The sequence below is a fragment of the Sorex araneus genome, chromosome 2, assembly GCF_027595985.1.
Source record: "Sorex araneus isolate mSorAra2 chromosome 2, mSorAra2.pri, whole genome shotgun sequence".
Taxonomy (NCBI): Eukaryota; Metazoa; Chordata; class Mammalia; order Eulipotyphla; family Soricidae; genus Sorex; species Sorex araneus.
In genome coordinates, this window is record NC_073303.1 from 94,227,005 (window position 1) to 94,254,982 (window position 27,978).

At 50.3% G+C, this 27,978-nt stretch overlaps 1 protein-coding gene across 1 annotated transcript in view; it reads left to right on the forward strand.

The window, feature by feature from the left end:
• Positions 1-12,873: 12,873 nt before the first annotated feature.
• The window catches only part of NDRG1 (N-myc downstream regulated 1), a 55,088-nt gene continuing 39,983 nt past the window's right edge, over positions 12,874-27,978 (forward strand). Inside the window, exons 1-2 of the mRNA XM_004602444.3 lie at positions 12,874-13,011; positions 27,316-27,396. Of these exons, the coding sequence (XP_004602501.1) occupies positions 27,334-27,396 (63 nt within the window). The 5' untranslated portion in view covers positions 12,874-13,011; positions 27,316-27,333. The remainder of the gene's footprint in view (positions 13,012-27,315; positions 27,397-27,978) is intronic.

A 27,978-nucleotide genomic window follows, 5' to 3' on the forward strand; every position in this document is an offset into this window, starting at 1 on the left:
ATGAACCTGCAATACCACTTCTGGGAATATATCCTGAGGAGGCAGACTCTCTTCTTGGGGGTGACTTCATCCTCAGATGAAAGGACCCAGAGAAAGGTATCTCCAAGAATGACATGACCACAAAGTAATCCTTCTGCAAAACAGCTTGAAATCTGCACGCAGCCTACTATGCAATCATTCTAAGCCTTTTCTTCTATTCTGACAGTTGGAGATCATTCAGGCTGCCCCTGACATGTGGCTCTTCATCCACTGTCAGGCTGAGACGAAAAGTCTGTTTCCCATGCACCGTGAGGAGGAGCCAAGGATTAGTCTGCATCTATTCTGGTCAGCAGAACTCTGTGAGGTTGGACTGGGACATGGCTGGCACAATCGCCTCTGACGGGGCCACTGACTCCCTCACAAGAGGCAATTTTTGTATCATCTCTTTTGGGGACAGGGATCCCAAACAGTGTTTGGGAGATCACCTGGTATTAGAAATGAGACTCGGGGCTTCTCCTTGTTAAGCATGTGCTACAGCCCCTTGAGCTGTCTCCTTTGCCCTGAAATGTGGCTAATACTAAGTGGCGGTTCACTGGAGTTAATTATAAAGCAATCACATGTGGCTTCTGGCTCTTGGCCATGGCAGAGCAGGTGTGGGCACAGAGAAGGACATGCTGGTTGGACTCGCCCGAGCTCCACTTCCTGCGACACTGCTCCTCAAGTGAGGCACTCTCCACCTTACCTAGGAAAGTGGGGATCTCGGTACAGAGGTGCTGTGCCAAGACCTCCGGCAGCAGACAGGTGTGCAAAAAAAAAATAGCTCTTGCTTGATTTGCTTCAACTCTACTACAACCTCCTCTGAGCCCTGATTTTTTCTAGCTCTGTGAAAATTCAGTCTCACCTGTAAATGGGGGTCCCCACTTCCTATCTCAACAGTAGGTAATGTTTCCAGGGCTATGATGTGGTGGAGAAACCAGGCGTTACTAAGCTCCTCACAAGTAGGGGTGGGGGTGATCCGGGCACCAAAACCCTGGAGGGAGGCAGTGGAGGAGCACCCCTACCACCACCATCTCAAAATCACAGCACAGAGTCCCTTCTCCTGGTCCAGACACAGTCCTCTTTCTTTCCTTTCTACTTGGAAGCTTCCCTCCTTCCCTTCTGCGATTCTTGGCATATCATTTTTCTTGTTTCAGGCTTTACCAAAACAAAAGCCAGCAAGGGCTGGATCTTGCTTTGAGCCCAGTCATCATCACACACAAGAAACTTGGCCAGTTTTGAGAGAGCAAAAGTGGCCAAGTTTCTTCTGTAGGACCCTGTTGAGAAAAAAAATAAGCTGTAGTCCTCTTTATTTAATGCTTTAATTGGAGGAGAAGGGCACACCTCCTGGAGCTCACTCACAGACTACAGCTGAGTCTGTGCTCAGGGTTCACTCCTGGAAGTACTAAGGAGACAATACGTGATGCTGGGGATTGAACCCAGGTTGAGTCATGTAGAAGGCAAGTGCCCTACCCACTGAACTGTCTCTCTAGTTCCTATTGCAATATTTTGTTGGTTTATTTGGGGGCCACTCATGGCCATGTTCAGGCATTCTTCCTGACACTCCCCTCAGGAATTACCCCTGGTGGACTCAGGGGACCATATGGGATACTGAGGACCAAACCTGGGTCAGCCATGTGCAAGACAAACACCATACTCACTGCACCATGGCTCCAGCCCCTTTAGTTGCAATATTTACTATTACAACACACTACAACTACTCATAGTACAGTCTCTCCCCGTGTAGAGGCTAAACTGAGAAACCCAGAAAAGACACTCACAGTGAGGCAAAAAGCCTGCGAACCCCTCAGGGAAGCCAGAACCAAGAGCATTTCTGCCAGGCAATGTCTGAGCCCGAAGGTGGAGGCTTCTGAGTGTCTGCTGTGATTATCCATTAGTGCTCACCTCTCTGTCACATGTCCATTTCTAGGATGAGAGTACTGATGCTTCAAACGATTACAGTTTGGCCCAAAAGTCATAGGTTGTAAACCCAGGTCCCCTGGACAGGAAGCTCCTGCAGGCAACCTGGAAATAAATGATGTAAATGAGAAGCAAAAAGGGAAGTGAGATCACATTTTTTTTTTTTTTTTGAGAATGGGTGTCCCAAGTGGATGAACCTTAGCTCTCTGCTCAGCCCTGAGCCAAGGGAGAGGGCCTGGAGGCTGAATCATCCAGATGACTTTAGAAATCCAGGTCTGGCTCACCTGTCTCTCCCAAGCAGGGCCCTGAACTCACCTTCCTCAGCTTCTATTAATGATCAGCCACAGGAAGCCTCCTGCGCTGACTCACCTAATGATTAAACATGGTATCACTCCTTTGAGAGCACAGCCCTACTGCCCCTGGGGGAGGGACACAGCGGGGAGGTGACATCACTCACGAGGGAGGCCCCTTTGTCCCTTTGAGGAGAGGAGGTGAGAGCCAGCGGGGCTAGAAGACTGCAAGGAGCATCACAAGACCTGGGACTCAGGGCCTGGGGTGACTCACTGGTGACCAGAGCATTCCAGCTATTCAGAGAGAGTGTTGGTTCTAGGAGGGACTCTGCTCTTGTGACATAAAAAAAAATACTTGGAGAACCCCTTCCTTTTATTTTACTTTATTAAAATTTAGAGGGGGTGGAGCTAGAGTGATAGTACCGCGGGTAGGGTGTTTGCCTTGCACGCGGCCTACCCGGGTTCGATTCCCAGCATCCTGTATGGTCACCCGAGTACCGCCAGTGGTAGCTTCTGGGTGCAAAACTAGGAGCAACTCCTGAGCATCATTAGGTGTGACCCAAAAAGCAAATAAATAAATAAATAAAATTTAGAGGGGGGCAGATGATGGTGCTCAAAGTCTCCCTATCTAATGGATTTGGAAAGTTGCTCTCTAGGTTGGTCAGAGGACCATGTGGTGCTAGAAATTGATCACGGGGCCTCCTATATGCTCTTTGAGCTTTCTCTCCAACCCCTCTCCAACCCCAGAACCCTTTCTTTTTAAAAGGTACATGATGCCTTAGGAGGAAGAATATACATTTAGAGACCATCAGGAGAAATTAATCATTAGGTAGTTAGGTAGTTAGAAGGTAGGTAGGTAGGTAGGTAGTTGAGCTGGGATGCCTATTTCATATACTGCTGTACCACTATCTTGCTCCATCATCTCCGGGGAAATAATTTTTTAAAACTGCCTGAGTGTTTCCATTTATAAAGTCGAAATGATAAAAATAGGATTTTATATGTTGGAGATGTGATAAAAAAAACATGACTATTACATAAAATGGTATCTAACAGTCCTTTGTACCTTGTGAAATTGGTTCTAGTTATTCTCATTAATTGTGAGCTCTTGGCCTAGCACTTTCCCTACCTGAGGTTCAGCTTCCCCTTGTGTACCATGGAGACGAAGTGACACATTGAGCATTTGGATGGTTACTTGCATGAGATGATTGATAAATGTCAAGACCTTAGTGTAGGGTCCAGGCATGTTGCTCAGCATTTACCTTGCATGTGTGAGACCCTGGGTTCAATCCCAAGCACTTCCCAAAACAAAAGCCTAAAGCAGAATTAGCATACCATTTCATAACTGAAAAGTCCTCTATGACTGAAATTTAAACATGAAAGCTTTGTAACAGTATGTCATGGTGATTCAATTTAAAAAATTTAAAAAAGAAGAAAAAACAAAAAAAAAGGAAAGCCTTCTTTGCTTCTGCTTCTCTTCTTCTTTTCCTTTTCCTTTTCCTTCTCCTTCTTCTCCTTCTCCTTCTCCTTCTCCTTCTCCTTCTCCTTACCTCCCTCCTTGTTTTGGCTTCACATTGTAAAGTGCTCAGAGGCTTCTCCCAGATCTATGCTCAGGGGACCTGAACATCTATGCATTCTAGGAAGGAACCCAGGTCTTCTGAGCAATACTGTGTGCCTATCATTGCATCATCTCTCCAGTTCCCTCTCTTTCCTTCTAAGAGCTCCCCAGTTAGAAATACTCCCTTCCTACCTAGGAGCACCTCTGCAAGGTAGAACTCAGAAAGGAAAAGACATGATAGCTGGTGACAGCAGGACTAGAGAGGAAGAGAGGCACCAGAAGAAGAATGTCTCTTCCCTTCTGTTTCTGGGTGTTTGATTCAATGTGCCCTGAGTCCTGGCATGGTCTTATGACAAGGCACAGTGTGTGGTGTGCCTGGCATGAATGTATGTGCTTGACCAACTCTACATGGTCCTCCTGATGGAAATAAAGTTTATTGGACATGGACATATGCTGTGTTATATTAATACAGCATATTATAGGTGTTCTGTAGTCGCTGTTTTCAAGAAATACAGTCCAAGAGCTAGAGAGATAGTGCAGGGGTTAAGGCAGTTTCTTGCATGCAGCAGACTATGGGTCAATCCCAGGTACAGTATATGGTCCCCGAAGTACCACCAAGAGTGATCCCTGATCACAGAGACAGTACTAAGTCCTGAGCACTGCAGCCTATAAGAGGGAAGGAAGGAAGGAAGGAAGGAAGGAAGGAAGGAAGGAAGGAAGGAAGGAAGGAAGGAAGGAAGGAAGGAAGGAAGGAAGGAAGGAAGGAAGGAAAAAAGGAAGGAAGGAAGGAAGGAAGGAAGGAAGGAAGGAAGGAAGGAAGGAAGGAAGGAAGGAAGGAAGGAAAAAAGGAAGGAAGGAAGGAAGGAAGGAAGGAAGGAAGGAAGGAAGGAAGGAAGGAAGGAAGGAAGGAAGGAAGGAAAAAAGGAAGGAAGGAAGGAAGGAAGGAAGGAAGGAAGGAAGGAAGGAAGGAAGGAAGGAAGGAAGGAAGGAAGGAAGGAAGGAAGAAGAATAGTTCATCATTCTTTTGTACTTTATACTCTCATTTGCGAAGGCATTGTCAGATGGTAATTGTTAGTCCAGAACTGGGCTGGGGAGGGCTTGTTAAGCCACTTTTCACAGTTAGCTTCTTGTATGCAGAGACAAGATTTTAAGTGAAGCGACTAGACCAAATTTGGCTTCAAGGCTCGGAGTCAAACTAAATGGCTCCCAACTTGGGCTGGAGGAGCAGGAAGTTAGTCCATTGTAAATACATAAAATAGATGATTCCATTCTCTGCCCTAGGGAACAAAGGCATGCAAATGTGCTGAGATAACATTGAGATACTACCTCTCATTTTTATCAGATGGGCAAACATTCACAAAGGGGGAATTCTGGACTGGTCCGGAGAGAGCCTGGAGACACCGTCAATGTGACTGCCAGATTTTCTCTTCTGACTCTCATTGTCTGTGCTTCCTTCTCTCAGAGACAGTGGATGCTTAGATAGTCCTTGAAGACCCAACAGTCTGCTCCTGCAGTCTCGGGTCACTGGGCTGCCTTTCTAGTGATGCCAGGAAACATTTTGTCTGAGGAGAGAGCTTTGCTGCGTATGGCCCTGGTGGCCTCTCAGCAACCTCTCAAGCAGTATCAAGTTCATTGACTGAGCACTGAACCCTAAGGCTCACATAACCTGGCTGAGTATCACACGGGATGGTTTGTGCGACCCTAAGCATTACTTGAGATACCTCCCAACCTCCCTTCCACAACCCAGTTAGATTGTATTGTGATACGGATCAGGTCTCAGCCTCAGGCTTCTCTTTAGTGAAGTGGGGCAAAATGCCTACAAGATAATTGGGGCTTCCCTCTGGAGTTACAGGGTTCTGTTCTGGTAAGAAGAAAGTTAGCTGCAAACCTCTCTGGTGCCCTGGAGAACACCGTGTGTTTTAAGCCAGGACTCCGTTTTCCTTAGAAATCTGGTCACTCTGCCTTGTTCTTCATGGACTGTCATGTCTCCGCAGACAGTGACTGTTCACTCTTCCTCCTCTAGCCCACCTTCCTTTGTAACAATGGGTGTCTGTCTGTCCTCTGGGTCCTTGAAGCCTGCAAGGCATCTGGCCTGCACCTCACTCTCCAGCATGGGGGTCCCATGGCAAAGCCCCTCTTCTTGCATCCGATCCTGGTCAAGGGCAGCATGGACAAAATGCCTGGGGGAGGGGCTAGAGCGGTAGCACAGCAGGTAAGGCGTTTGCCTCGCAAGCAGCCGACCCGGGTTCGATTCCCAGCATCCCATATGGTCCCTTGAGCACTGCCAGGGGTGATTCCTGAGTGCAGAGCCAGGAGTAACCTCTGTGCATTGCCAGGTATAACCCAAAAAGAAAAAAAAATGCCTAGGGGAGGCAAAAATGTCCATCTCTGGGTAGCAAGAGGAGCAGCAGGCTGCTGAGCTGTGAGGTAGGGACACCTTGGTCTGAGCCAAACAGTCATTTTGTTTAGCAGCAGAAAGCATTGCCAGTGGGGCGAAAAGGGGCCTCAATCTGCCTCCCTAACTAATCTTACTAGGTGGGATAATAAATGGACCCAATGTAAAGTTCTCACTAGGTCCTTCAAAGTGCAGTGCTGCCTATGATTTCTTGAAACAGGGTGCAAGTTCCTAGGGTGTTTATTCTCTCATCCAGTCAAAAATCTATGTTTCACAGGGGATTACAAAATCCTTTTCCCGTTCTCGAGACTGATCACAGGTGAAAGTGAGTAGGGGAGCCATCCTCGGGGAGTGAGGGGACTCAAATCTGATTGCTGGGAGCATCACTGAGCACCCCATGGGGTAGAGAATTGCAGGCTTACAAGTAAATGAAGCTGTTCCCTGCTAAATATCCTCCGGTCTTTGAAACCTGGATGAAGGGTGGCTGATCACAGCAAAGTCCTGTCCATCAGTTGACATCTTCTTCTTCCTTCCACCATTTCTCTTCCTTCTGTCCCTTCACTTCATAATGACCACACAACCTGGCCTGCCCTGAGTGAGGAGGATGTGCCCAGAGGGAGGAGCTGTGGTCCCCATCTCAGGGAACTCTGCCCCACCTGACACTGGCAAAGGCACAAACTGGAGGTGCCCAGCGTGACTGCAGGAGGCAAACAGGCAGGTTTGGCTGGATGGGGCAGTTGGTGGTGGCGAAGAAGATAAATGGTCAAGCCAAGAAAGTGGGCAGGGCAAGAAGGATCTGTAATTTCAGGCTGATAGTACATAAGCAAAGGGTAAGAGGCTTCTCAGAAAAGAACTAGCAATATTTCCCAGGACTCTACCCACTTGGCAAAGAATCCTCCAACTAATTGACTGAGAATTATCTAAATGTTTTCCCATGTCAACAAGAAAGGGAAAAGAGCCAGTGTGGAATGAAATTGAGGAGGAGGTGAGTGTATGAAAGACAGAGGTCTGGGCACCTCCTGGATACAGCTGAACCTGAAGATGAGTCACCTGGAGAATTCGCTGCTTCAGAAGCTCATGGTTACGTCCTGCCTTTTACTGTGTATACTACTTAACGTTACACTCATATTACACGTACACCTCAGAGTTCTAGCTCTGGGGGGAGAGGGTATATTTTATATATAGGAAATCTGAATGTGATCTCTGGCATCACATAATCCCGAGCACAGCCAGAAATAAATGCCTAGCCCAGAGTCAGTCATAGGTCCTGAAAACTGCCAGGTGTGGCCTTCTCAAGAGACAAAAAGAATGAAAACAAAACAAAGGGAAAAAAGGAGTTTTAACTGCTTTTAATAAAGACTAATTCTCACTGTTGTGAGGAACACTAGGTAGTAAAGTTATGCTCATCATACCTAATAGCTTTCATTTCTAAAATATTTCTTCTTCTTCCATTATTTTTCCAGTGAATCTTAGGAAACAAGTTTTCCAAAGACCTCACATGCTCATGTAGAGACAACTGTAATGACATGGATATGCTGGTCATGGTAGTTGCTTCACTTATAGTATTCCATGTAATGTCGATGGAGTTTAGGCATGACATTAAATGTACTCTTTCTATCTCTCTCTATCTTCCTCTCTCTGACTCTCTCTGTGTCCCTGTCTCTGTGTCTCTGTATCCCTGTCTGTCTATTTCTCTCTATATATACACACACATACATATACACACACATACATCTCTCTCTATACACACACACATACATACATATACATATATATATATATTTATCTTAACTTCTTAACTGAACCCAGAACCCAGCTAGAGATCTCTCTCTATACACACACACATACATACATATACATATATATATATATTTATCTTAACTTCTTAACTGAACCCAGAACCCAGCTAGAGAATGAGAGGCTTTCTGGAAGAGCTGAGATTTGGCATGGCCTTGGAGAACTATGATCCAGTCAGTAGGAGCTGCAATGGGCTGCAGGCACAAAGCCCCTCAGAATCCTAGAGGCTTGTGGAAGCAGAGTTATCACCTTTGCGTGGTTGCATGTCCATTTGGAGGTGGCTGGAGAAGGGATATTTGCTCTGTTCCCTACAGGTGGTTCTAGGAATGAAGTCTGTCCTGTGGAGTGTTGAAGAGCATCAGGAGACAGAGGAGCCACTCCCTGGTGGCTAGAGTGTCCCTCTGACAACGACAGAGGCCACTTCCACTCTGCATTCACAGATGACGCAACATATGGCCTTCTGGGAAGCCTCAGGAGAGTGGAAGAGGGGAGGGATTGCCCGGCAGCCCAAAAAACACCTTTCCCCAGAAGAGTGACCCCTCTGAGGCAAAGGGGGTATGGGAGAGAGTCTCAGAGGGAGCAAAGACTGGCCGAAAGGTTCAAAGGGGAAAACGAGGGGTATATTTAAGGGCAAGTCATGAGTCACACAGCCACTGAAAGAGGGAGGGAAAAGTCTGGACCTGTAGAGGGTCGTGTCCATGGCCACGGCAGGGAGGGGTGGTGAAGTTGGCAGACAGCGCTCGCAGTAAAAGGTTTAATTGGGCAGGACCTATGATTTAGGTTGCTCAAGATTAGAGGCAAGCAAAGGATGAAGGGAATTGGAGCACACTGGGACAGGCATCTACTGGCACACAGGGCAAACGCTACAGAGGGTCTTCAGAGCACACTGTGATCTGGGCTGCCCTGGCAGATCAGGAGGGTCTCTGCACGTACATCATGAGTGTTTTCTCAGTAATAGTAGTCACTAGCAGGGTTGAATTCTGTCCCCCCTTCACCTCCCACCCTCACTTCTCCTGAATACTACAAAATACAGCCATTCGTGAAAGTAGGAGCATACAGAAGTAAGTTACCCTGTAGGCCAGGATGAGGTCCCCCTGGAGTAAGGTGCATCCTTGATCTGTAATGACTGGTGGCCTTAGAAGAGACGTAACAGAGACAGAGCCATGGAAGGTCATGTGAAGGCAGAGGTAAAGGTCAGAGTAGAACAATGGGGCCAGCAACTTCAGCGCTAAGGAAGAGCCAAGCAACCTTCAGAGCAACCCTGGCCTTCCCCTAACCTTGATTCTGGACTTCTGACCTCTATGATGGTGAGAAAAATCTTTACCTATTGTTTGAAGTCACATGATTTGTGGTCATTTACAACAGTAGCACTTACAAACCAGGAGCCAAAGGAAATTGATTTTCTTGGGCCAAGAGCTGTAGCCATCTGCATTTGTGTTCAAAGCCTGGAACATCAGTTGATGCTAAACCTCATTTGGAATTGTTTACCTTTTGTAGAGTTTTTGCCCAGTTCTCACAACTGGGTGTTATAAGCCAGGCTTGCTCACGGGGGACTGGGATTATTTGCATTGGCTCAAGGTGGAGGATCATCGGTTGGGCTTCTGAAACCTGGAGGAAGATACTACTCTCTTCCAACTATGAGCAAGTGAGCTGAATAAAGTAGGGAGACTTCAGAGAGAAGCACTTGCATTCACTCACTTCTTTACTTACTCAGTGTCTGCAAATATCAGAGATTAGGCAAGAGCAGAGCAGAATTGGGAAGAAATGATGACAATGATGGTTTGGTGGTGGTGTTATTGAGGGAGGGGCAGCTAACCCTTCATCAAGAGTGTTCTATGTATCAGGCACTATGTGCGGCACTTAACATGCATATTTCTCACAATGCACCTAATCCTAAAACTTTACTACCTTATAGCTGAGAAAGCTAAGGTGGCAAACTATTGAGCTTTCCCAGAGATACAGAGTAGGTGGTTGGTGGCAGAAATGAAACACAAGATGATCCACAAATTGGCGATGAAAGGTGGGGGTTTCTAGGGGAGGGAAGGTACAGGAAAGATGTGTGAGTGTGCTCATGGGTAAAACGTGTTTGCCTAATAAACTTGGTGGAAATACAAATGGACCCATGCGGAAACTGTTAGACACTTAAAACAAAATGAAGATAGAATAAGAAGTAGAAAGACTTCCTGTATATAGAGACCTCTTTAGAGAGGGTTGAAGATGAAGGATAAGGGGAATAGGGCTAAAGTAACTGGGAAAATACCTGGAATAAAGAAAGATTATTCCAGGTAGGTCAGGAAGGCCACTAGTTGTGTTAATGTGTGCTTGTTGTAAGAGAATGGGGGGGGGGGAGAGAGAGAGAGAGAGAGAGAGAGAGAGAGAGAGAGAGAGAGAGAGAGAGAGAGAGAGAGAGAGAGAGAGAGAGAGAGAGAGAGTGCTCAGTATTGGAGGTGGGAGATGCTGGGACATTTGAAAAGTTCTCTATAAAAATGCTATTATAGAGGACACCACACTGGTGTCCTCATTAACAGCACTGCACCATCATCCTGTTCCTTTCTATCTCATTCATTTTTCAGGGTAACAATCTCATCTTAACACGAGGGAAAGAAACATGGTCCTGCCCATAGTCTCAGAAACTGTTGTAGCAAGTTCTAATGGCCCATCATTTCTGAGTGCGTGCCAAGGGGCCAGAGGAGCAGAGCGTCAAGGTACCACAGTTCCTGAGGTCAGGTGCTCTTTCTCTCATGCCCGGCCATGAATTCTTAGCTCTTTCAAGCCATGAATTCTAAAGAAGAATTGAGAGATAACATTGGAACACTAGAATGTTTTCATTAGGCTAGTCTATAATCAAATTTGGGGGACTGCTCAATAGAACCTTCCAGGGTACATTGATTCAGCAAATCAAATCTTATCCTGGGGTAGATTTACATACATCCATTTCCTAAGCAAATCTAATTCTATGGAAGACTCGTGAGATAAAGAATCCATTTGAGTAGCTCTTTGCAACAGTCCTTTCACTTGTCTCAGGCTGCAGCTGACTTGGGCTGAGAGGATTTGGCATCTTCCATCAGCATCTGTATCCAGGCTTGCTCTGAGGTTAGTCTTTTCTACAGGGTAGCTACCTTGGTTGAGCACAAGAAAATTGCTTCATTTGGAGGGAGAAATCACTCATTGCAATGCTGAAGGAAAGGCTGGCTGCTGACCCTCCTTGAAAGGGAGATTTGGAGCTGAATTACACATGTAGAACTTTCCCAAACTGATTGGAAGTCTCCTTTCATTCTGACGTCAACTGAGCTAGCTCTCCATCAATTCCGTGCTTTCCCCATCTCTTTGCCTCTGTCACTCACTCCTGGGTCCTGTCAAATTTGTTTCCTGCCCACTGTCCTGGATGAGTGGGGCTTCCCAAGAACAAACTCAGACTCTCATGGCTGTGCAGGAGGTGGGGCCTTAGATGCCTCTGACTGCAGGTCTGGGTTGCTCAAGTGCTCTGCCCAAAACCTCCTCCATGGGCAAAAAAATGCCTATCTGAACAAGATGTCCTCTCACCACTTATAAGGATTCCTATTTGCCTCTGAAAGAGTAAACTCTCCTTCACAGTTTCTAAGTTGATGGAGAAACATAGATTTACGGCTCCTATGGCAAACCCTCAAGGAGAAGACTTCACTACTTCAGCCTTGTTCCAGGGGCAGAATACAGGATGTAAACCATAGCAGTTGCTCAATAAATAGTAGTTGGAGGATGGGATATGTAAAATGTCAGGGCTTATAGAGGCAAATGTACGGAGAATACCAGGTTTCCGCCTTGAGGAAAGCAGTAGCTGATGGAGGGAAGAGATTTCTGCTCCTCAGCAGGCAGAATGAAGACTAGAACATGGGTAAAGCCTATGTGTCTGCATCTCCAAGACGGGGTGGGGGCCCAGGGACAGAAACGGGGCCTTTATTTATAAAATGATGTTCTTCCAGAGCACATTAGAGGCATCTGGGGAACTTTTAAAACACCCCAATGCTTGGTTGACACTCCCGAAGGTTCTGATTAAACTAGCCTCGGGTGGAGCCCTGGCAAGCACCTATTAAATGCAAGTCCCACAAGGGATTCTAATATGCAGTCTGGGTTGAGAACACTCAACAATCTTTAAACCAAAACAAGACAGCGGGGAAAGGGCAGCTGAGGTTGGAAAGGGTACTGGGTACAAGTTCTGGAAGGGAGGAGGGGAAGAGGGAGAGGACCTCCCCTCCTAGCCAGACTGGGGAAGGGTGTAGAGGAAGGCAAGACCACCTGAGTCGGTAAAAGGTCAGGATCGTGAGTTTACATCCGGGGAGGTGGAAGGAAAGGGCAGGCGCCCGGGATGGAGTGAGAAAGAAGGACAAGATTAAACAGGTGCTGGGTTTCAGAGGATCCCAGATGTTAGCAGGAAGGAGGATGGGTGAGAAGTGTAGGGAGCCTGTCAAGGGGTGGGGGTGGGGGAGGGTTGGGGGGCGCAAAGGAGCTCAGCTACAAGGTACATCCTACTTCAGTGGTAAGATGATGAGCACTTTATTAAGCGTGGATGTCAGGGCGTGGGGACTGACGGTGTGTGTGTGGGGGGGTGCACTCGGTCACACAGAGGCAAACGAGAGCGTGCACATGCCTACAGACACACATCCCCGTGCACACCCGCCCTTTGCACTCGCCAAAGCCTGGGCTGCCCGAGCAAGGGAGGAGGAACCAGAACCCAACCGGCAGCCCAGCCCCGAAGGTCCCTCCCGGCCGCGCCCCGACGAGGGCTTGCGCAACAGGCGGTGGCCGGGCGGCGGCGGGCGCCAGCGGGGCCCAGCGAGGAGGGGAGAGTAGGAGCTGAGCCCTAGGACAGAACCCGCAAGGGGTGTGTCCGCGCCGGGAGCCGCGCCGGGCCCGGCGGGGCGGGGCGAGCGCTGGGGCGGGGCCCACCGCCGCCTATAAAGGCGCCCTCCGCCCGGTCCTGGGCAACCCGCGCCTGCACTGAGCTCCCGCAGCCTCGCCGCCAACCTAGCCTGGGCTCCCGTCGTCTTGATTCCTCTGCTTAGGTAAGCCCGACGCCCTCTCCTTTCCGGGGCAGCAGCGAGGGAGTCGTGGGTGCGCCTGCCGCCTGGACGCCCAGCCTTTGTGGAGCGCGCGAGGCGCGGGCACTGCGGGACCAGGGGGTTTGATTAGGGGAAAGAAGCGAAGGGAGGCGGGGAAGAGGAAAAAAAGACACATCTCGGTTTGCCGTTCCCGGGCCGTGGGAACTCCCCGGAGTTCGGGGAAGGAGCGAGAGAACCTACCTGGGAAGGTCCAGATGGCTTTTCCCCACCTCGGCCCGCCCGGCTCACAGCTGGAGCGGCGGGCGCGCCAGTGCGCTGGAAAGTGGGCAGCGGAGGAAGGACGCGGGCGTGCCTGTGTGTGTGCGTGCGGGCGGGCGCGTGCGTCTGATGGGGTGAGGTCTGTTCCCCAGTAGGGGGTCTGGGGAAAAGAAGGGACCGCGCGAACGCAGCGGGAGAGACGGCGACGTGGGTGTGTCTGCTTCCCCTGACTACGCTGGCTTGCATCTGAGTCGTCTGGGGCAGATGCAGCCTGCAAGCTGTGTTGGTAAGTGTGTGTGATGTGTATGTGTGTGTGCATGCGTGTGCGTGTGCGTGTGTGTGTGTGTGTGTGTGTGTGTGTGTGTGTGTGTGTGTGTGTATTTGGGGAAGGGTCCGAGGGTCCGCTGGGTGTCCAAGCGCGCTCAACTTGCGCCCTGGACCAAAGGTCAGCGAGCGGAGCCGCCTCTGGGCTGGGTGCGCCCCCTGGGATCGCCCGGGGTGGGCGCTGTGGCTGCGCAAGAGAGAGCTGGGCTGGAGTTGCTGGGGTCCTTGCTGGTTCTGGCGGTCCTGCATTGCCTGGGGGTGGAAGTGGCTTCAGTTTCACCCACCCCACCCTCCACCCCCGCTTTCCTTCCCCTTGGTGGGCGGGCGGGCGGGTTCAAATTCTCCTCCTGGGATGGAACAGCTGGTGGCCCGCTGTTTGCTGGTAGATCCTTCACCGTCTCCCGTTCAGCCGCAGGCAGCACCCTCAGAATGTGCAGCCCGGGAAACGTGCTGTCACAGCCTGTGAAATTGGTAGATAAGGATGGGATTTAGTGATCTTTTCTGGAGTTGGCAGCTTTCCTATCCGTCACCTCTGCTGCCTGGAGTCCCTGCGGGTCAGGGGTAGCACGGGACTGTGGCTGAGAAAGAGAGAGGTGCTGGAAGTGGGTATGGGGGGGAGACATCCCCTGGGGGCAAGTACCCAAGACCAACTGCCGACGTCTGCCTGGGTCTTGGGAGGGTTGAGTTCCTTTAAATTTCTGGGGATGGTTGAAGGTTCAGAGAGAGTTCAGCCAGCAGCTGGGACACAGGGGAGCCCTGGTCTCCTCTTGATGTCCATCACCCCTCAGCCTCCCAAGTCTTCCCAGAGGAAGAAAGTAGTTAAAAACAAACGCATTCTTGCAACCAGGATGCAGTTTCAAGGCAGCCCATGCCACTGCCCAGGAATTCTGAAACTCAGTGTGCCCGAATCTCACCAACAGGAGTTGAAATCAGCAAAGCTCAGAGAACCCATAGACCAGCCCCACCTTCAGGGGGATCTCAACATGGAGAAGTGCAAGTGACAGGTGACCTCATAAACCACAGCTCTGCGTGGTACTGGGTGGGGCAGGGATCCGTTAATGCTAATGAAAAGAACTCCCAATAATCTTTGTGGATTATGGGAGCTGACCTCCCATAATCTTTGTGGAATTGAGCCCCCACACCCCTCCTGTGGATGTTGTGGAGGAAGGCTTTGGATGAGGCAGTTCAGATGCATGCTCAGTGAAATGAACCCTCTAGATCACTAAGAAAACGATGGCTGGAGGAAACAATCGGTCGGGATGCGAGACGTGTGCCAAAAGTAGATAAAGGACCAAACATGATGACCTCTCAGTATCTGCTCTGCAAGCCACAATGCCCAAAAGTAGAGAGAGAGAATGAGAGAGAGAGAGAGAGAGAGAGAGAGAGAGAGAGAGAGAATGAGAGAATACGGGGGAGTATTGTCCGCCATGGACGCAGGGGGAGGGTGGGAAAAGTGGGGATATATTGGGGATATTGGTGGTGGGGAATGTGCACTGGTGGAGGGATGGGTGTTTGATCATTGTGTGATTGTAACTCAAACAAGAAAGCTTGTAACTGTATTTCATGGTGAATCAATAAAATTAAAGAAAAAACAACTATTCAAATTAAAAAAAAAAAGAAAAAGAAATGAACCCTCTTTCCCTTCTGCCTCTTTGTTGTAAAGCCTGAACAACAAGCAAACCCAGGCTCACTGATATTTGATAATTTAAAATGTAACTACAGACGGACAAGTTACTGGTTGAACTTCTACCCATTTGATAGATGGAAACTGAGGCCCAGACACAGGAGTGATTTTCCAGGGCAAGCTGGATCTTGAGACTCCTCTCAGGGGTCACCTGGAAGGGAATGGGGGTGAGAAAGGCAGTCTCTTCTTGGTCTATAGCCTTTTTGCTAATGGAGGGTCAAAAAGTAAGTTGATTCTTCATTGAGTATCTAGGGAGGAAGCTTTCCAGACTGATCGTTTTACTTTTTCTGTTGTTGTTTTGTTTCCAGTGTCAATCAGCTGTTAGAGACATTTAGCAAAACCAGTATGCCAGCACGTTTGCAGCCTCCCAGCGTTGTGATTAGCTTGACTTGCCTGGATTCCCGCTGCCCCCTTCAGGTGCAACCTCAGACCTGAAGAGTTGGGGCCCCCTGTCTCCACCCTTGGGGTCCATAGGCATCTCTGACTGGGTTGGCCTCAGCAGGGGCAGGAAAGAAAGATGACATTGTGTTTTTCGGATGGCCTGAAGCTGCAGTTCTTGTTTGGGACCCAGATCCAGGGAATCCCATCCAAGGCATGACTCAAAGTCCCTGTGCCGCAGAGAGGAAGCCAGGCTGATGAATCAGCATCTTGGATTCTCCCAGGGAAGGGGGCCTGACTCAGGCAGGGAGAGGCCGGAATCTCTCTCCCTGCTGCAGCCCCTCTTCCCCTCTCCCCTTGCCTGGACTCGGCCTGACCCGTGCCGGCTTCATGAACCAGGAGGGAGCAGGTGCGAAGGCCCAGGCTGTGAGTGACAAGACACTCAGCCAGCCAGGGGGGACCTGGGCTTTGATCCCTGTGTGCTCAGTGTCAGAAGCTGAGTTCTTTTCCTGGGTGACATGCTGAGGGACTGCAAGAAGGCTAGACTAAAAAGGGTAGTTAAGTCCTTGCTTGAAGTCTTTGCTAGGTTCTTGGAAGCTACGGCTCAATGAGTGAGAACCTTTGTCTGTGGTGCCAGGGGTCAAACGCAGGGCTTCACTCTTGCCCCCAGCTCCCCACCCCACAATGAGCCTCCTATATCTCCCAGCCTGGAAGTCGAAGGTTTAAGCCAAGGAACTAATCACCAAAGCAGTGCTTGAATAACATTATTCGTCGGCCAGGATGTTTATCTTCTCCTGAAATATCATTGGGGGAGACAATGTTATTCAGATATTTGAATTGGGAGGGATAGTCTAGAGCCCTGTGCCTCCGTCTCTGTCACTGTAAAATGAGACTCACTGTCTAGTGAGAGCGTATGAATATCGATGAATTAATTCATGGCAAGAGCCGAGGACAGTACCAGGGCCAGAAAATACCATTTGGTATTTGATGCCCTTACTTTGCACAGGGGCATTGTCAAAGGTGCCATTCTCCGTAGCCTTTGGCGTCATAAACTTCCATGCAAAACCTTGCAAGACCAGTCAAAACACTGCAGGCTTAGGTTTTTGGTTTTTGACATTTGCTCTCAAAACTCTCATCTCTTTTTTTCTGATGGAGAAGGTCTGAGCTGAGCCCTCGGTCTACGTTGTTTCACAGAGTCCTGGTCTAGGCACGGGCCAGGGCCCTTTGCGCAGCCAGGGTGAGTGCTCAGTCAATACCTTTGATCTGGCTTACCAGCCTGGCGACTTCTGTGCCTCCTATATGAAAAACAGACACTTGCCGCTACGCAGTTCAGAAACTGAGGCCTGGGCAGGCAATTTGCTGCAAATGGTTAGAGCTGTATTTCAGGTGAGCTATGTGGAACCTCTCTTCTAGAGTTTCCAGATACTTCTGAATTTTTCCTTGGGATATGCTCTTGGTTGTCATTCTTTCCTATGCACATGATCCTACATTCTTGAGAGGTCGCCTTGCTGTCTCCCTGCAACTCCTCTTTGTATCTGGAAATGGAATCCCTGACAGTCAGATTCCTAACTCACTGGACCTCCCGCTGGGCCAGCACAAGTGTGTTGGAGGTGGGTGTGCTAGGGGTGGGATGTGGGTTAGGGGATGTGCTACATGAATACTAGGGGTACTGACCAGAGAACAGTCCTAGGCTGCTGGGAGAATGTCCTGGGTATTCTGATTTGATTCATAGCATGGGACTGTTGAAGAGATGAAGGGCCACATGCATGATTCTGGTTCAGCTTGACTTTCCCCCCTAGCACTGACCAAACACCATCCTACCCCTGTGCTCCCTGGACTCAGTATCTATGAGTTTGTTGGGGTTTGTTTATTTATTTGGGCTTGTTTGGGTTTGAAGGCCACACCCAGGGGTGCTCTGAGTTTACTTCTGACTTTATGCTCAGGAATCACTCCTGGCTGGTGCTCTGGGAGACTATATATAAGTGACAGGGGTTGAACCGGGATTGGTCATGTGCAAGGCAAGTACCCTTTGCTATTCTATCACTCTCTCCCTCTATGTGGTTTTGGTCTAACAAGATGCTCCCCTGCTGAGGAAGGGACTAAGAGATGAGGCTCCTTGCTGCTCTGGGGGATCTTGAATCTTGGCATAGGATTTTCTTTTTTCCTATATAGTATTCCCCTTTCCAGGGATGGAAACCTCAGAATCAGCATAAATTCTTTTATTCTTTTTGGGTCACACCTGGCAATGCACAGGGGTTACTCCTGGCTCTGCACTCAGGAATTACTCCTGGCCAGTGCTCAGGGGACCGTATGGGATGCTGGGATTTGAACCCGGGTCAGCTGGGTATAAGGCAAACGCCCTACCTGCTGTGCTATCGCTCCAGCCCCCAGAATCGGCATACATTCTACCTACACCCACATGCAACTCGGCCTGAATGGGAGACCAGGCTTCATCCCGATAGCCTGTCTTCACCCTAGCTCCACCTGTTAGAGCAGGTTATCCTTCTCCAAATGTGGACACACGCCTCCCTCTCTTCTCCTTTTAAGCGTGATCTCTCCACTTCCTTCTGGATTGCCTCCACTAATTTCCTCTTTGGGCTGACTCTGGATTTGATGGTCCCAATGAAACTCCCACAACTCCCCCCTGAGCCTTAAGGGCTGTGAGTCTACTTCCCCATGTCAGGCCTGATGGTCTGTCTGACTGGCAGAGAAATCCCATGAAGTTTGGTCAAAAGGGAACCTTCACTCAGGAAGACCATCATTTGCTCCAGCTTGTGTTGCAAAGATTGGAAGGCCTTCTGGGAGAATTGGGATGACAAGGCAGGGGAAGGACCTGGTGAGCCAGTGTGGCAATCATCCCATCTTGGGGACAAAGGGTTTTGTAGCCAGAATCTATTTCCACATCCCAGGCTAACACTGGCCCTGTTTGTGTGAGTTCAATAAATCATGCCATGCCTGCCGGTCCCATAGATTCACAGAAGCTCCTTCAGTCTGCAGTTTCCTGCTTTGGACTTGCAACTTGGTCTCTCCCCTCAGCAGGTCATTTGCTCTCTGACCAATGGATTTCCCGAGGGCTACTAAAACTTAATGGAGAATCTACTAGAAGGGCCAGGGTGGAAGTATGGCGGGGGGCGGGAGGGGGGTGTAGTGACCAGATTGCTGACACCTCCCTCTTCCTGTTATTGTGTTCCAGACCCTCTTGAGCTCTGTCCCGCCTCTGCTCCGGGTTCCGGTCGAACACAGTGACGTTCTGTTCCTTATCCATGCCCAGGGAGCCAGTGCAGCTGGGGCTTGTCTGTCTTCAGCCATTTTCCATTTCAATTTTAGCTTCAGAAGCTTCACTGTCTGCACCCTGCTTCCTGTCCCCCACCCTTGCCTGACCTTCAGGGCCCCTCAAAGTGCCAGGAGCCCCTTAGACACTCCTAGTCGTGCTGCCTCCTACCTTCCATGAGTTTTGTTTGTTTTCGCATCCCTCCATTCCTTCCTGTATATTGGGACTTTATTGAAGGTCGAGGGAGTCCTCTCATTGTTTGTTAGGGTTGATTACACAATAAAAATATCAAAAGTTAAAGCAGCCCACTCCCCCCGCTCCTCTTTCCAGAATGATGTGTTTGAGAAGGTCTAGAAAGCAACAAGAAAATCCCTGTAGCTTGCCATCAAAATCTTTTTGGCTAAGGCAGGGACAAAGGAGCACTTGCAGAGGAAGGTGGAGCATCCAGGGTTGCCCGAGGCCACATTTTTGAGGTTCATGCTGACAGGGGACTGTTCCCTGGAGCCGCCTGGCGATTGCTGGATTCCAGAAGTGCTGTGCCAGACAACAGTGGAGTGCATCGATCCCCTCTCTCACCCTTTCAGTTCTCTCCTCTACAGAGCCCTGTGTGCTGGAAAGAATACAGTTTCCACGTGGCTTTGAAACCAGGCATGTTGTGGCGGGGACAAAATCTGGGCCAGTTGCCGGTGGATAGTCACAATCAATGCAAAAATGTCAACAGTCCCTGGAAGGGGAGGGCCTCTTCCCAGGCTTCATTAATTGGCTCAGGGAGGTTGAGTCGGCCTGCACCTCTACCCTTCTTGTTCCTTTGCCCAAGGACAGAGCATGCCCTCTTTCTCTGGGTGGACAGCCAGAATCTCAGGAGCCTCAGGTGATGCATCTAAAGGCCGGAATGATGATGTCCACCTTCCCCCAGGGGCTTCCTGGATGAAGGGACAGAACGATACTGGGAACACTCTTCCAAAGGGTGAGATTGGCTGCTGTAGGTCCTCTGGAGGAGAGAGAAACGTGGGAGCATTAGGTTAGGGACCAGGCAGATAGTTTAGGGGTTCAGGTGCTTGACTTCCATGCAGTCAACTCTGGCTTAATCCCCAGAATTTCCAAGAGTGATCCCAAATGCTGGAGTCAGGAGTAAACCTCAGGCACTTCTGGGCGTGTTCCCCACGCACATCAAAATCTGAAAGAATAGAGACTAGAAATAGTTTATAATGTGGACTTAGCCCAAAGCCTGTCCTAATCATGGTGGTCTGATGGGCCTGTGCAGGTAGGAGTAGATCATGGTGTCTCTCAGCTGACCTCTGAAGAAAGCCTCCAGGCCATTGATGGCCCATCGATTTGTTCGAGCGGGCACCAGTAACGTCTCTCATTGTGAGACGTATTGTTACTGTTTTTGGCATATCCAGTATGCATGGGTAGCTTGCCAGGCTCTGCCATGCGGGCTCAATACTCTCGATAGCTTGCCGGGCTCTCCGAGAGGGGTGGAGGAATCAAACACGGGTCGGCCATATGAAAGGCGAACACCCTACCACTGTGCTATTGCTCCAGCCCCCTGATGGTCCCATATTCAGGATATTTGATGTGTACTGAAGTGTGTGTGTGTGTGTGTGTGTGTGTGTGTGTGTGTGGTGAGCTCAAGCTGATGCTGCAAGTCAAACTTTCTCTCCAGTATTGCTTAAACCTGTGTTCACTGCTAGAGTTGCTGTCAAGCACAATGAAAGGATAGACCGTGGTCTCCAGGAAGTGCCATAGAAGTTGTGCCCATGGGTCGAGTGGTGGCACGTCTACATAGGATATTCTGGCACCCTGCCTGTGGCCTCTCGGCTGCTGGAACTCCCAATTCAATCCCAGGTGTTTCTCCCATGGGTGTCCCTTCTACCCTGCCTCGCAGGAGCCTTTAGACAGAGAGAGGAAGGGGTGTGAGATGCGGGAAAAGGACCTTCTGGCTTCCCAGGCTGATTCCTGCAGAGCTAAGCTTAGCAGGTAGCGCGTGGGGACCCGTCCCTTGGTCTGTGTGCCAGTGTCCCCCCTGAGCCCCGTCTGCCCCACGTTCCTTACAGATCTGCTGACGTGCTGGCCTCTGTGATGCAGATTTCAGAATCGAGGACGCTGAGGCCCTGAGACACTTAGTCTGTGTCATGTGGCAGGACAGGGCAGGGTTCTCAAGGTTCTTACGGGTCAGGACCGTAAGAACCCATCCTGGTTTGCGAGAATCACACGCTTCTTGAACCCCAACCCTGGAGGCTGTTCACAATTCTTATGTGATCTGGGGGTGGACAGTGCCTCTGTTCACTACCTTCCCAGTGCCCGCGGGCACCCTTTTTCCTCCTCCACACAAATCTTGGCTCCAATCCTGACTCCCATTGAACCCGGGAAGTCCAGTTCCACGCTGCCTGCCTTCCCCACGGGAGCCCTGGTGGCTTATGGACCTGTGTGGGCCAGTGAGGGAAGGGCCCAGCCTCAGTGCTCTGGATGTGATTGCTGAAATCCCTCATGGCACATTCACGGAACATTCCCACGCTCCCCTCCTTGCTGGCCTGGGGGAGCGAAGAATATGGAGGATATCAGTGATTCAGACACACATTCCTGGCCAGTGCCTGAGGCCACTGGGAAAGGAAAGTGTTCTGACAGAGAAAAATAACACTTGGCCACTGTCCACGTGCCAGAGTTTAATTGAGGTCCAGTGGCTTCTTGCTGAAGACAGGTGCTGTTGGAACCCATTTTACAGATGAGCAAACTGAAGTTACAGATGACTTGTCCATCTTAACAGAGCCTCAGGCAAGGTGACGCCTATCGCCAACCGCAGGGCTGCCCCAGCTCCCTGGTCCACTTGAGGTTGGTTTTGTCTGAATTGCTTCCTCAGGGGAGGGTGGCCAGCCTGGCAGTAGGTACTGTGCTGAGTCTTCTCCCTCATGGAGCTGGGGAAGGGCTCAGTTTATGCGTCTAGGGGTACAGGTTGCAGGCCCTGCACTGTTGTGCTTGGTGGAGTGGAAGATGAGGACTTAGCCCTGGGAGGCCCAGCCCTGTCATCCAAGTCACCCAACTCAGTACTTAGTACTCAGCACTCAGACTTTTTGTGCTGGGGCTTTCCAGGAGGGACTGGGGAGGGGCAGTGATGCCTCCCCAGGGGAGAAGTAGGAGAATTGGCTCACCTCACCACTCCCACCCCCCTCTCTTGGTGAATTGGGTGTAAAGCTGCATCCACGTCAGATCCATGGCCTGAAACGGACTTCCGGGTCTGTGCTGTGAGTTTAAATTCCATAGCAGAAGTTGGGGGGCGGGGGAGGTGGTGAAGAGTTCATGCCCCCTAGTCTCCCGCCCTCTCCAATACCAGCTGCTCGTTGCTGGTCTCCTCCGGACCCCAAGCAGGCCCGCCTCCTCCGGAAACTGACTGCGGTGGGGCTGGGCTGAGTGTGAGTTTGTGCATGTGTCAGTGTGTGTTTGTGCATATGCAGGAAATGTGAGTGGAAGTGTGTGTCTGCATGAGAGTGTGTGTGTGTGAGAGAGAGAGGGAGAGAGAGAGAGAGCATATGTACGCGTGTGCACACTTGCACACACACGCCTGAGCGTGTGCAGATGCTTCTAGACTGAAGAGTTATACTCAGCAGCATCATGTGTCCTCAGTGGTTCCCACCAAAGGCGGGTTTGCCCACCTGACGACACCTGGCTGTGTTCAGGACACTTTTGGTTCTTGCTCCTGAGGTGAGGTGAGGGAGTGATTGGCCGTCTCCAGATGGAGCCTTGCAGTGGCTCTCCCCTCAAGAAAGATACACCAGCCTGGATCTCGGGGATAGGACAGTCGTCACTTCACCTGCAAGACTGAGGAGGAACTGGGCTTGGGGCTGGAGGAGAGGTAAACCACCCCGCAAGGCCATGAGCTTTGGGAGGCATCTGTTTGCTCGTGGCCCTGTCCCCCCCACCGTCATCTCTTTAGGCCCCTTCGCCAAAGCTGCATTGGGGACTTTTAAAAGTCTTGGCTCAGAGCTGGGCGACTGAGGCCCAATCACTATTGCAAACACATTTTCCAGAACTCCTCTGGCCTGTGAGGTCCTGTGGCTTGCAATGGGTTTCTTGGGGAGGTGGGAGCCAGGGGGAGGATGCACTGGTGGCGGGAGTTCCAGGGCCTGTCCGCAGCTCTTTTTCTCAGGAAATCTCTGGTTCTTTGTTAGACTTCCTTACGAAATCTCCTTTAGACCAGTGGTTTCCAGGAAAATTGGCAGAGTTCTTTCGTCTCGGCAAGCAGAGGCAGGTCAAGCAGGCTGTCTGCTGCCCAAGTGGATAAAACTACCTGTGACCAACCTGGTCTTCCTGCATGCCTGGGGCTGACCTTCAGGGTTTTTTTGTTTTGTTTTTGTATTTTACAGTGTGGGGCAGGGGTAAGGTGCAGACGGCACCCTCTGCAGCCCTCGTGGTAGCTGCGGTTATATGCTGGGGTGCCAGCTGAGCCCTCCAGGTCCCGGGGGAACTTGCTGCCTCCGCCCACATGAACCTTGATCCACTGCAAATGGCCCTGTCCCTCTGAGCACTCCTCTTCCCCCCGCCAGGACAAGGACGATGAGAGGTCCAGCCTATCTCCCTGTGGACTTCGGGTCCAGGCTACTACCTGACTGGCGCTTGTGTCTCAGCCCTAAGCACAGCTGGCATATTTGGCTTCTGACAGTTCTGCTGGGGACTGAGCTGGGCTCAGTGTCATGAAGATTGCAGTGTCTCTGGCCCCTACCTACTGATAGTCCAATCGGTGGGCAGACATTGCTGTGTGCCTAGCGCTCCCTCAGATCCAGTTTGCTTAAGCTTTTCCCACTCGACCCCTTTCTGGTTTTGTTTATGATTTTGTAGTGGGAGGAGGGCTTGGGGTCACACCTGACTAGGCTCAGGGGATCATTCCTGGAGGTGCTCAGGGGGCCCTGTGCAGCACTGGGCATTGATCCCAGGTCAGCCAAGACAGCAAGGCAGATGCGCTTCCTGCCGCACTATCCTACTAGCAACCTCTTTTTGCTGCAGAAATGTTTCTGTGATCCTGCTACATAAGATTCAAGTACTGGGGAGAGCTCCCGATGCTGAGCTTAGGCTTCCCTTGAAGTTCTGATTCCTCCAGCATTGCCTGGAGCAATTCTAGAGCCAGGAGTGACCTCTGAACATCACTGGGTGTTCCTCACCGTCCCCTTCATCTGCACCCCATAGGCACATAAATCAAACACTCACTGATCGTTCATTATAAACTGAAATTAAAACCAAAGGCCAGAATCCTCCTAGTGGACCAAGTTTAAGAATAGGAAACTGATACACAAGAATAGTAGAAATAAGTACCAGGAGGTTGGCTCCATGGCTTGGAAGCCGGCCTCACACACAGACACACACAAACATACACACACACACACACACACACACACACACACACACACACACACACACTCTCTCTCTCTCATGCAGACACACACTTCCACTCACACTTCCTGCTTATACATAAACACACATTGACAGAATAGGAGACTGACACCCAAGAATAGCAGAAATAAGTACCAGTAGGTTGGCTCCATGGCTTGGAAGCCGGCCTCACATGCTGGGAGAAAAGGCAGTTTGGATAGAGAAGGGAACACCAAGTAAAGAGTGGTTGGAGGACCTTCTCGGGAAGGGAGATGCATGCTGAAAGTAGACTATAGATTGAACATTATGGCCACTCAATAACCCTATTGCAAACCACAACACCCAAAAGGAGAGAGAGAGAACAGGAGGCGGGGTGGGGTGGGGGGATATGATTGGGGGGTGGGAGGGATACTGGGTTCATTGGAGCTGGAGAATGGGCACTGGTGGAGGGATGGGTTCTTGAACATTTTATGATGGAAACAAGCACGGAAATCTGTAAAGCTGTAACTGTAACTATACCCTCATGGTGATTCACTAATAAAAAAATTAAATTAAAAAAAAAAAGAAGTGCTGGGGCTGGAGTGATAGCACAGCGGGTAGGGCATTTGCCTTGCACGCAGCTGACCCGGGTTCAACTCCCAGCATCCCATATGGTCCCCTGAGCACCGCCAAGGGTAATTCCTGAGTGCAGAGCCAGGAGTGACCCCTGTGCATTGCCGGGTGTGACCCAAAAAGCAAAAAAAAAAAAAAAAAAAGAAGTGAGAGTTGAGACAATCCGGTGAGCATTCTCAGGATCACACCTCTTGCTCCACTGGGGCCTGGGGCATACTGGTGCTGGGTTGAACTGTAGGGGACCCCTGCTGCCCCAGTGCTCGCTGTGGGAGGAGACTGGCCAATTTCGACCTCCTGCCTGACTAGTCTGGAAAGCTGAGAGGTCCTGAGAAGGATGGAGGTGTGGGGCGAGGTTGCACTGGCATGTGTGGGAAAGCGGAAAGTCTGGGACTAGGCCTTCTGTTCTGTTCTGAGCTGGTGAGGACACAGTTGATCAAGGGCTTCTGGAAGCCTCAGAGTGCCACTCCAGCCCTGTAGAACTGCCATTGCTGGGTCCGTGTACTCGCAGACTTGTTTTTTAAACATTTTTCTCTGTGGGGTAGTGATGGTTTAAGAAGGAATTTTATTGCCATCATCACTTACGAGATATGTCACAGTTGATAAGCTGCTCAAAATCCTTGCAGCAAGCAAGTCGTGTTCCAGCAGGGCTGGAATGAGACATCTGGGGTACCTGTCCAGCAGAAACGCCAGGTGGGGTTGAAGAAGGCCTGTAGAAGCCCACTCACAGACAGCTGGGTTCTCAGGGGGCCTTTCTAAAATGTGAAAAGCTTTTCTTCTTTTCAAGGGGCATGGCCTTGCCAGGGTGTCTGGAAGGTTCCCTGGGGTGTGTAGGCGAGGTGTCCCACTGGCCAGGGTCTCGGGACCTTGAACATGCTGAATTAGCAAGACCTTGGCTTCTCTGCCTCCTGCCTCCGTGCTGGCGGCCGCCCAGGAATGCTCACAAATATAAAACCGACTTTGTGTTTGGAATGTTCTGGAGTATAGCCTCCAGAAGCTGCATAAAGGCATCCTTGTGGGGCTGGTTATCTACTGAGGAAAATTGGGCTGAGGCCTCCAACCAGAGCATCCCTGGGGGCTGCCTTCGGAATGCCCTGTGTTGGCATGAAGCGGGGTGTGGGGGTCACCCGGCTCTGTCTCCAGCTGACTGCCCAGAGGTGTTTCACAAAGAGGACTCTGTGGGTTCCGGAGCTGAGTCTTCAGAGGCATCCTGGACTGGAATTTCAGAGGCTCTCACACTCACTCTGACTCTTGGGGTCCTGGGCAGCTCCTGGTCCCAGTTCCCTCTCCAGGGACTATTCGTATGAGGCTCTTCCTTCAGAAGAACTAGTGTGTGGACCGTGGGGACATAGTTACCAGCTCCCCATCACTGGCTCCTCCAGGCCTTTGCCTGTAATGCTTACCCCTTATTCTGTTTTTTTGAGGGGGGGCTTCCCTTGGATGGAGAGGGTGGACCCATTGATCTCCCAATTTGTCTTTTATTTGTACCTCCGGCTCCTAGATTAAGCTCCCAAAGGATGCTCAGACATGTCAGTGCTTCAGCCTGGCTCCCTAGGAAGGTGTTGAAGGTATCTCCCCTTTCTCCCCACCTCTGCCCCTGTCTCACTCTCTGGCATCCTTGCCCGGCCCCCCTACCCCCTGCAGATGCCAACCAAGAGAGTTCTCTTCCCACCCAGCTCTTGCTCCTACCCGCTGCTTTGGTTCATGAAATGCTTTGCTCTCTATGATCTTGTCTCTTTCAAAATCTTCCTGAGTTTTCAATCTGGTCAGGGGAGATTCACCTACATCCCTTCCCTTTCTCCCAGTTCTAGAAAGCCCTGCACTGGTGTGTGTGTGTGTGTGTGTGTGTGTGTGTGTGTGTGTGTGTGTGTGTGTGTGTGTGTGTGTGTGTGTGATCTGTTTGTCAGCTGGGGACAGCTGTTTTTATAAAATGTAGTAAGGGGGGGGCTGGAGTGATAGCACAGTGGGTAGGGCATTTGCCTTGCATGTGGCCGACCCGGGTTCGATTCCAGCATCCCATATGGTCCCCTGAGCACCGCAAGGAGTGATTCCTGAGTGCAAAGCTAGGTAGGAGTAACCCCTGCACATCTCCAGGTGTGACCCTAAAAAGAAAAAAATATAGCAAGGGAGGGAACAGCGGTTGACAGCACCTTTCACAAGGACCTGACATTGAATCCTCTGTGCACGGTAAACGTTTAATGGGGAGCCTCGTTGTGTCCAGGAGCTTTGGTTTTCTGGTCCAAGAAGTCTCCTACCCTGAGCCCAAGAGGCGAGCGTGGGCTGGAGCTGGGGGCAGAAGGGGCTTTTGAACCAGGGGCTTTTGATTGTGGAGGTGCGGGCTGCTGTGTAAAGCTGACAGACTTCCTGTGGGACCCCTCTCTCAGCAGAATGGGCTGACCTCCTGGCCTTTGTCTCTTTGCAGGCAGGTGACAGCTAGGACATGTCTCGGGAGTTGCAAGACGTGGACCTTGCTGAGGTGAAGCCTCTGGTGGAGAAAGGAGAGGTGAGTAAGAAGTTCCTTGTGCATTCATCATAGTCACCATGATGCATCGGCACACATGGCCACGCACATATGCACAATTTTTTTTTCAATAAACAAATTTTATTGGATCACCATGAGATACAGTTACAAACTCGCATAATTGTGTTTCATTCGAACAATGCTTGAGCACCCATCCCTCCACCAGTGCACATTTACCATCCCCATTGTTCCTAGTGTCCCACCCATCACCCCACCCTACCCCACTCCCTGCCTCTGTGGCAGGTACAGTTCTTCTTATTCTCTAACTTTGGGCATTGTGGTTTGCAATACAGATATTAAGTGTTGGGTCCTTGGTCTACTTTCAGCACGAATCTCCCAACCTGGGTGATCCCTCTAATCATCATTTACTTAGTGGTCCCTTCTCCGTCCCAACTGCCTTTTCCCCCAGCATGTGGGACCGACTTCCAAACCATGGTGTGATCCTCCTGGCCCTTATCTCTAATTTCTTTAGGTGTCAGTCTCATATTATGCTACTTTATGTTCCACAAATGAGTGCAGTCATTCTAGCACATGCACATTTATAATTTTTTTATTTTATAAAGT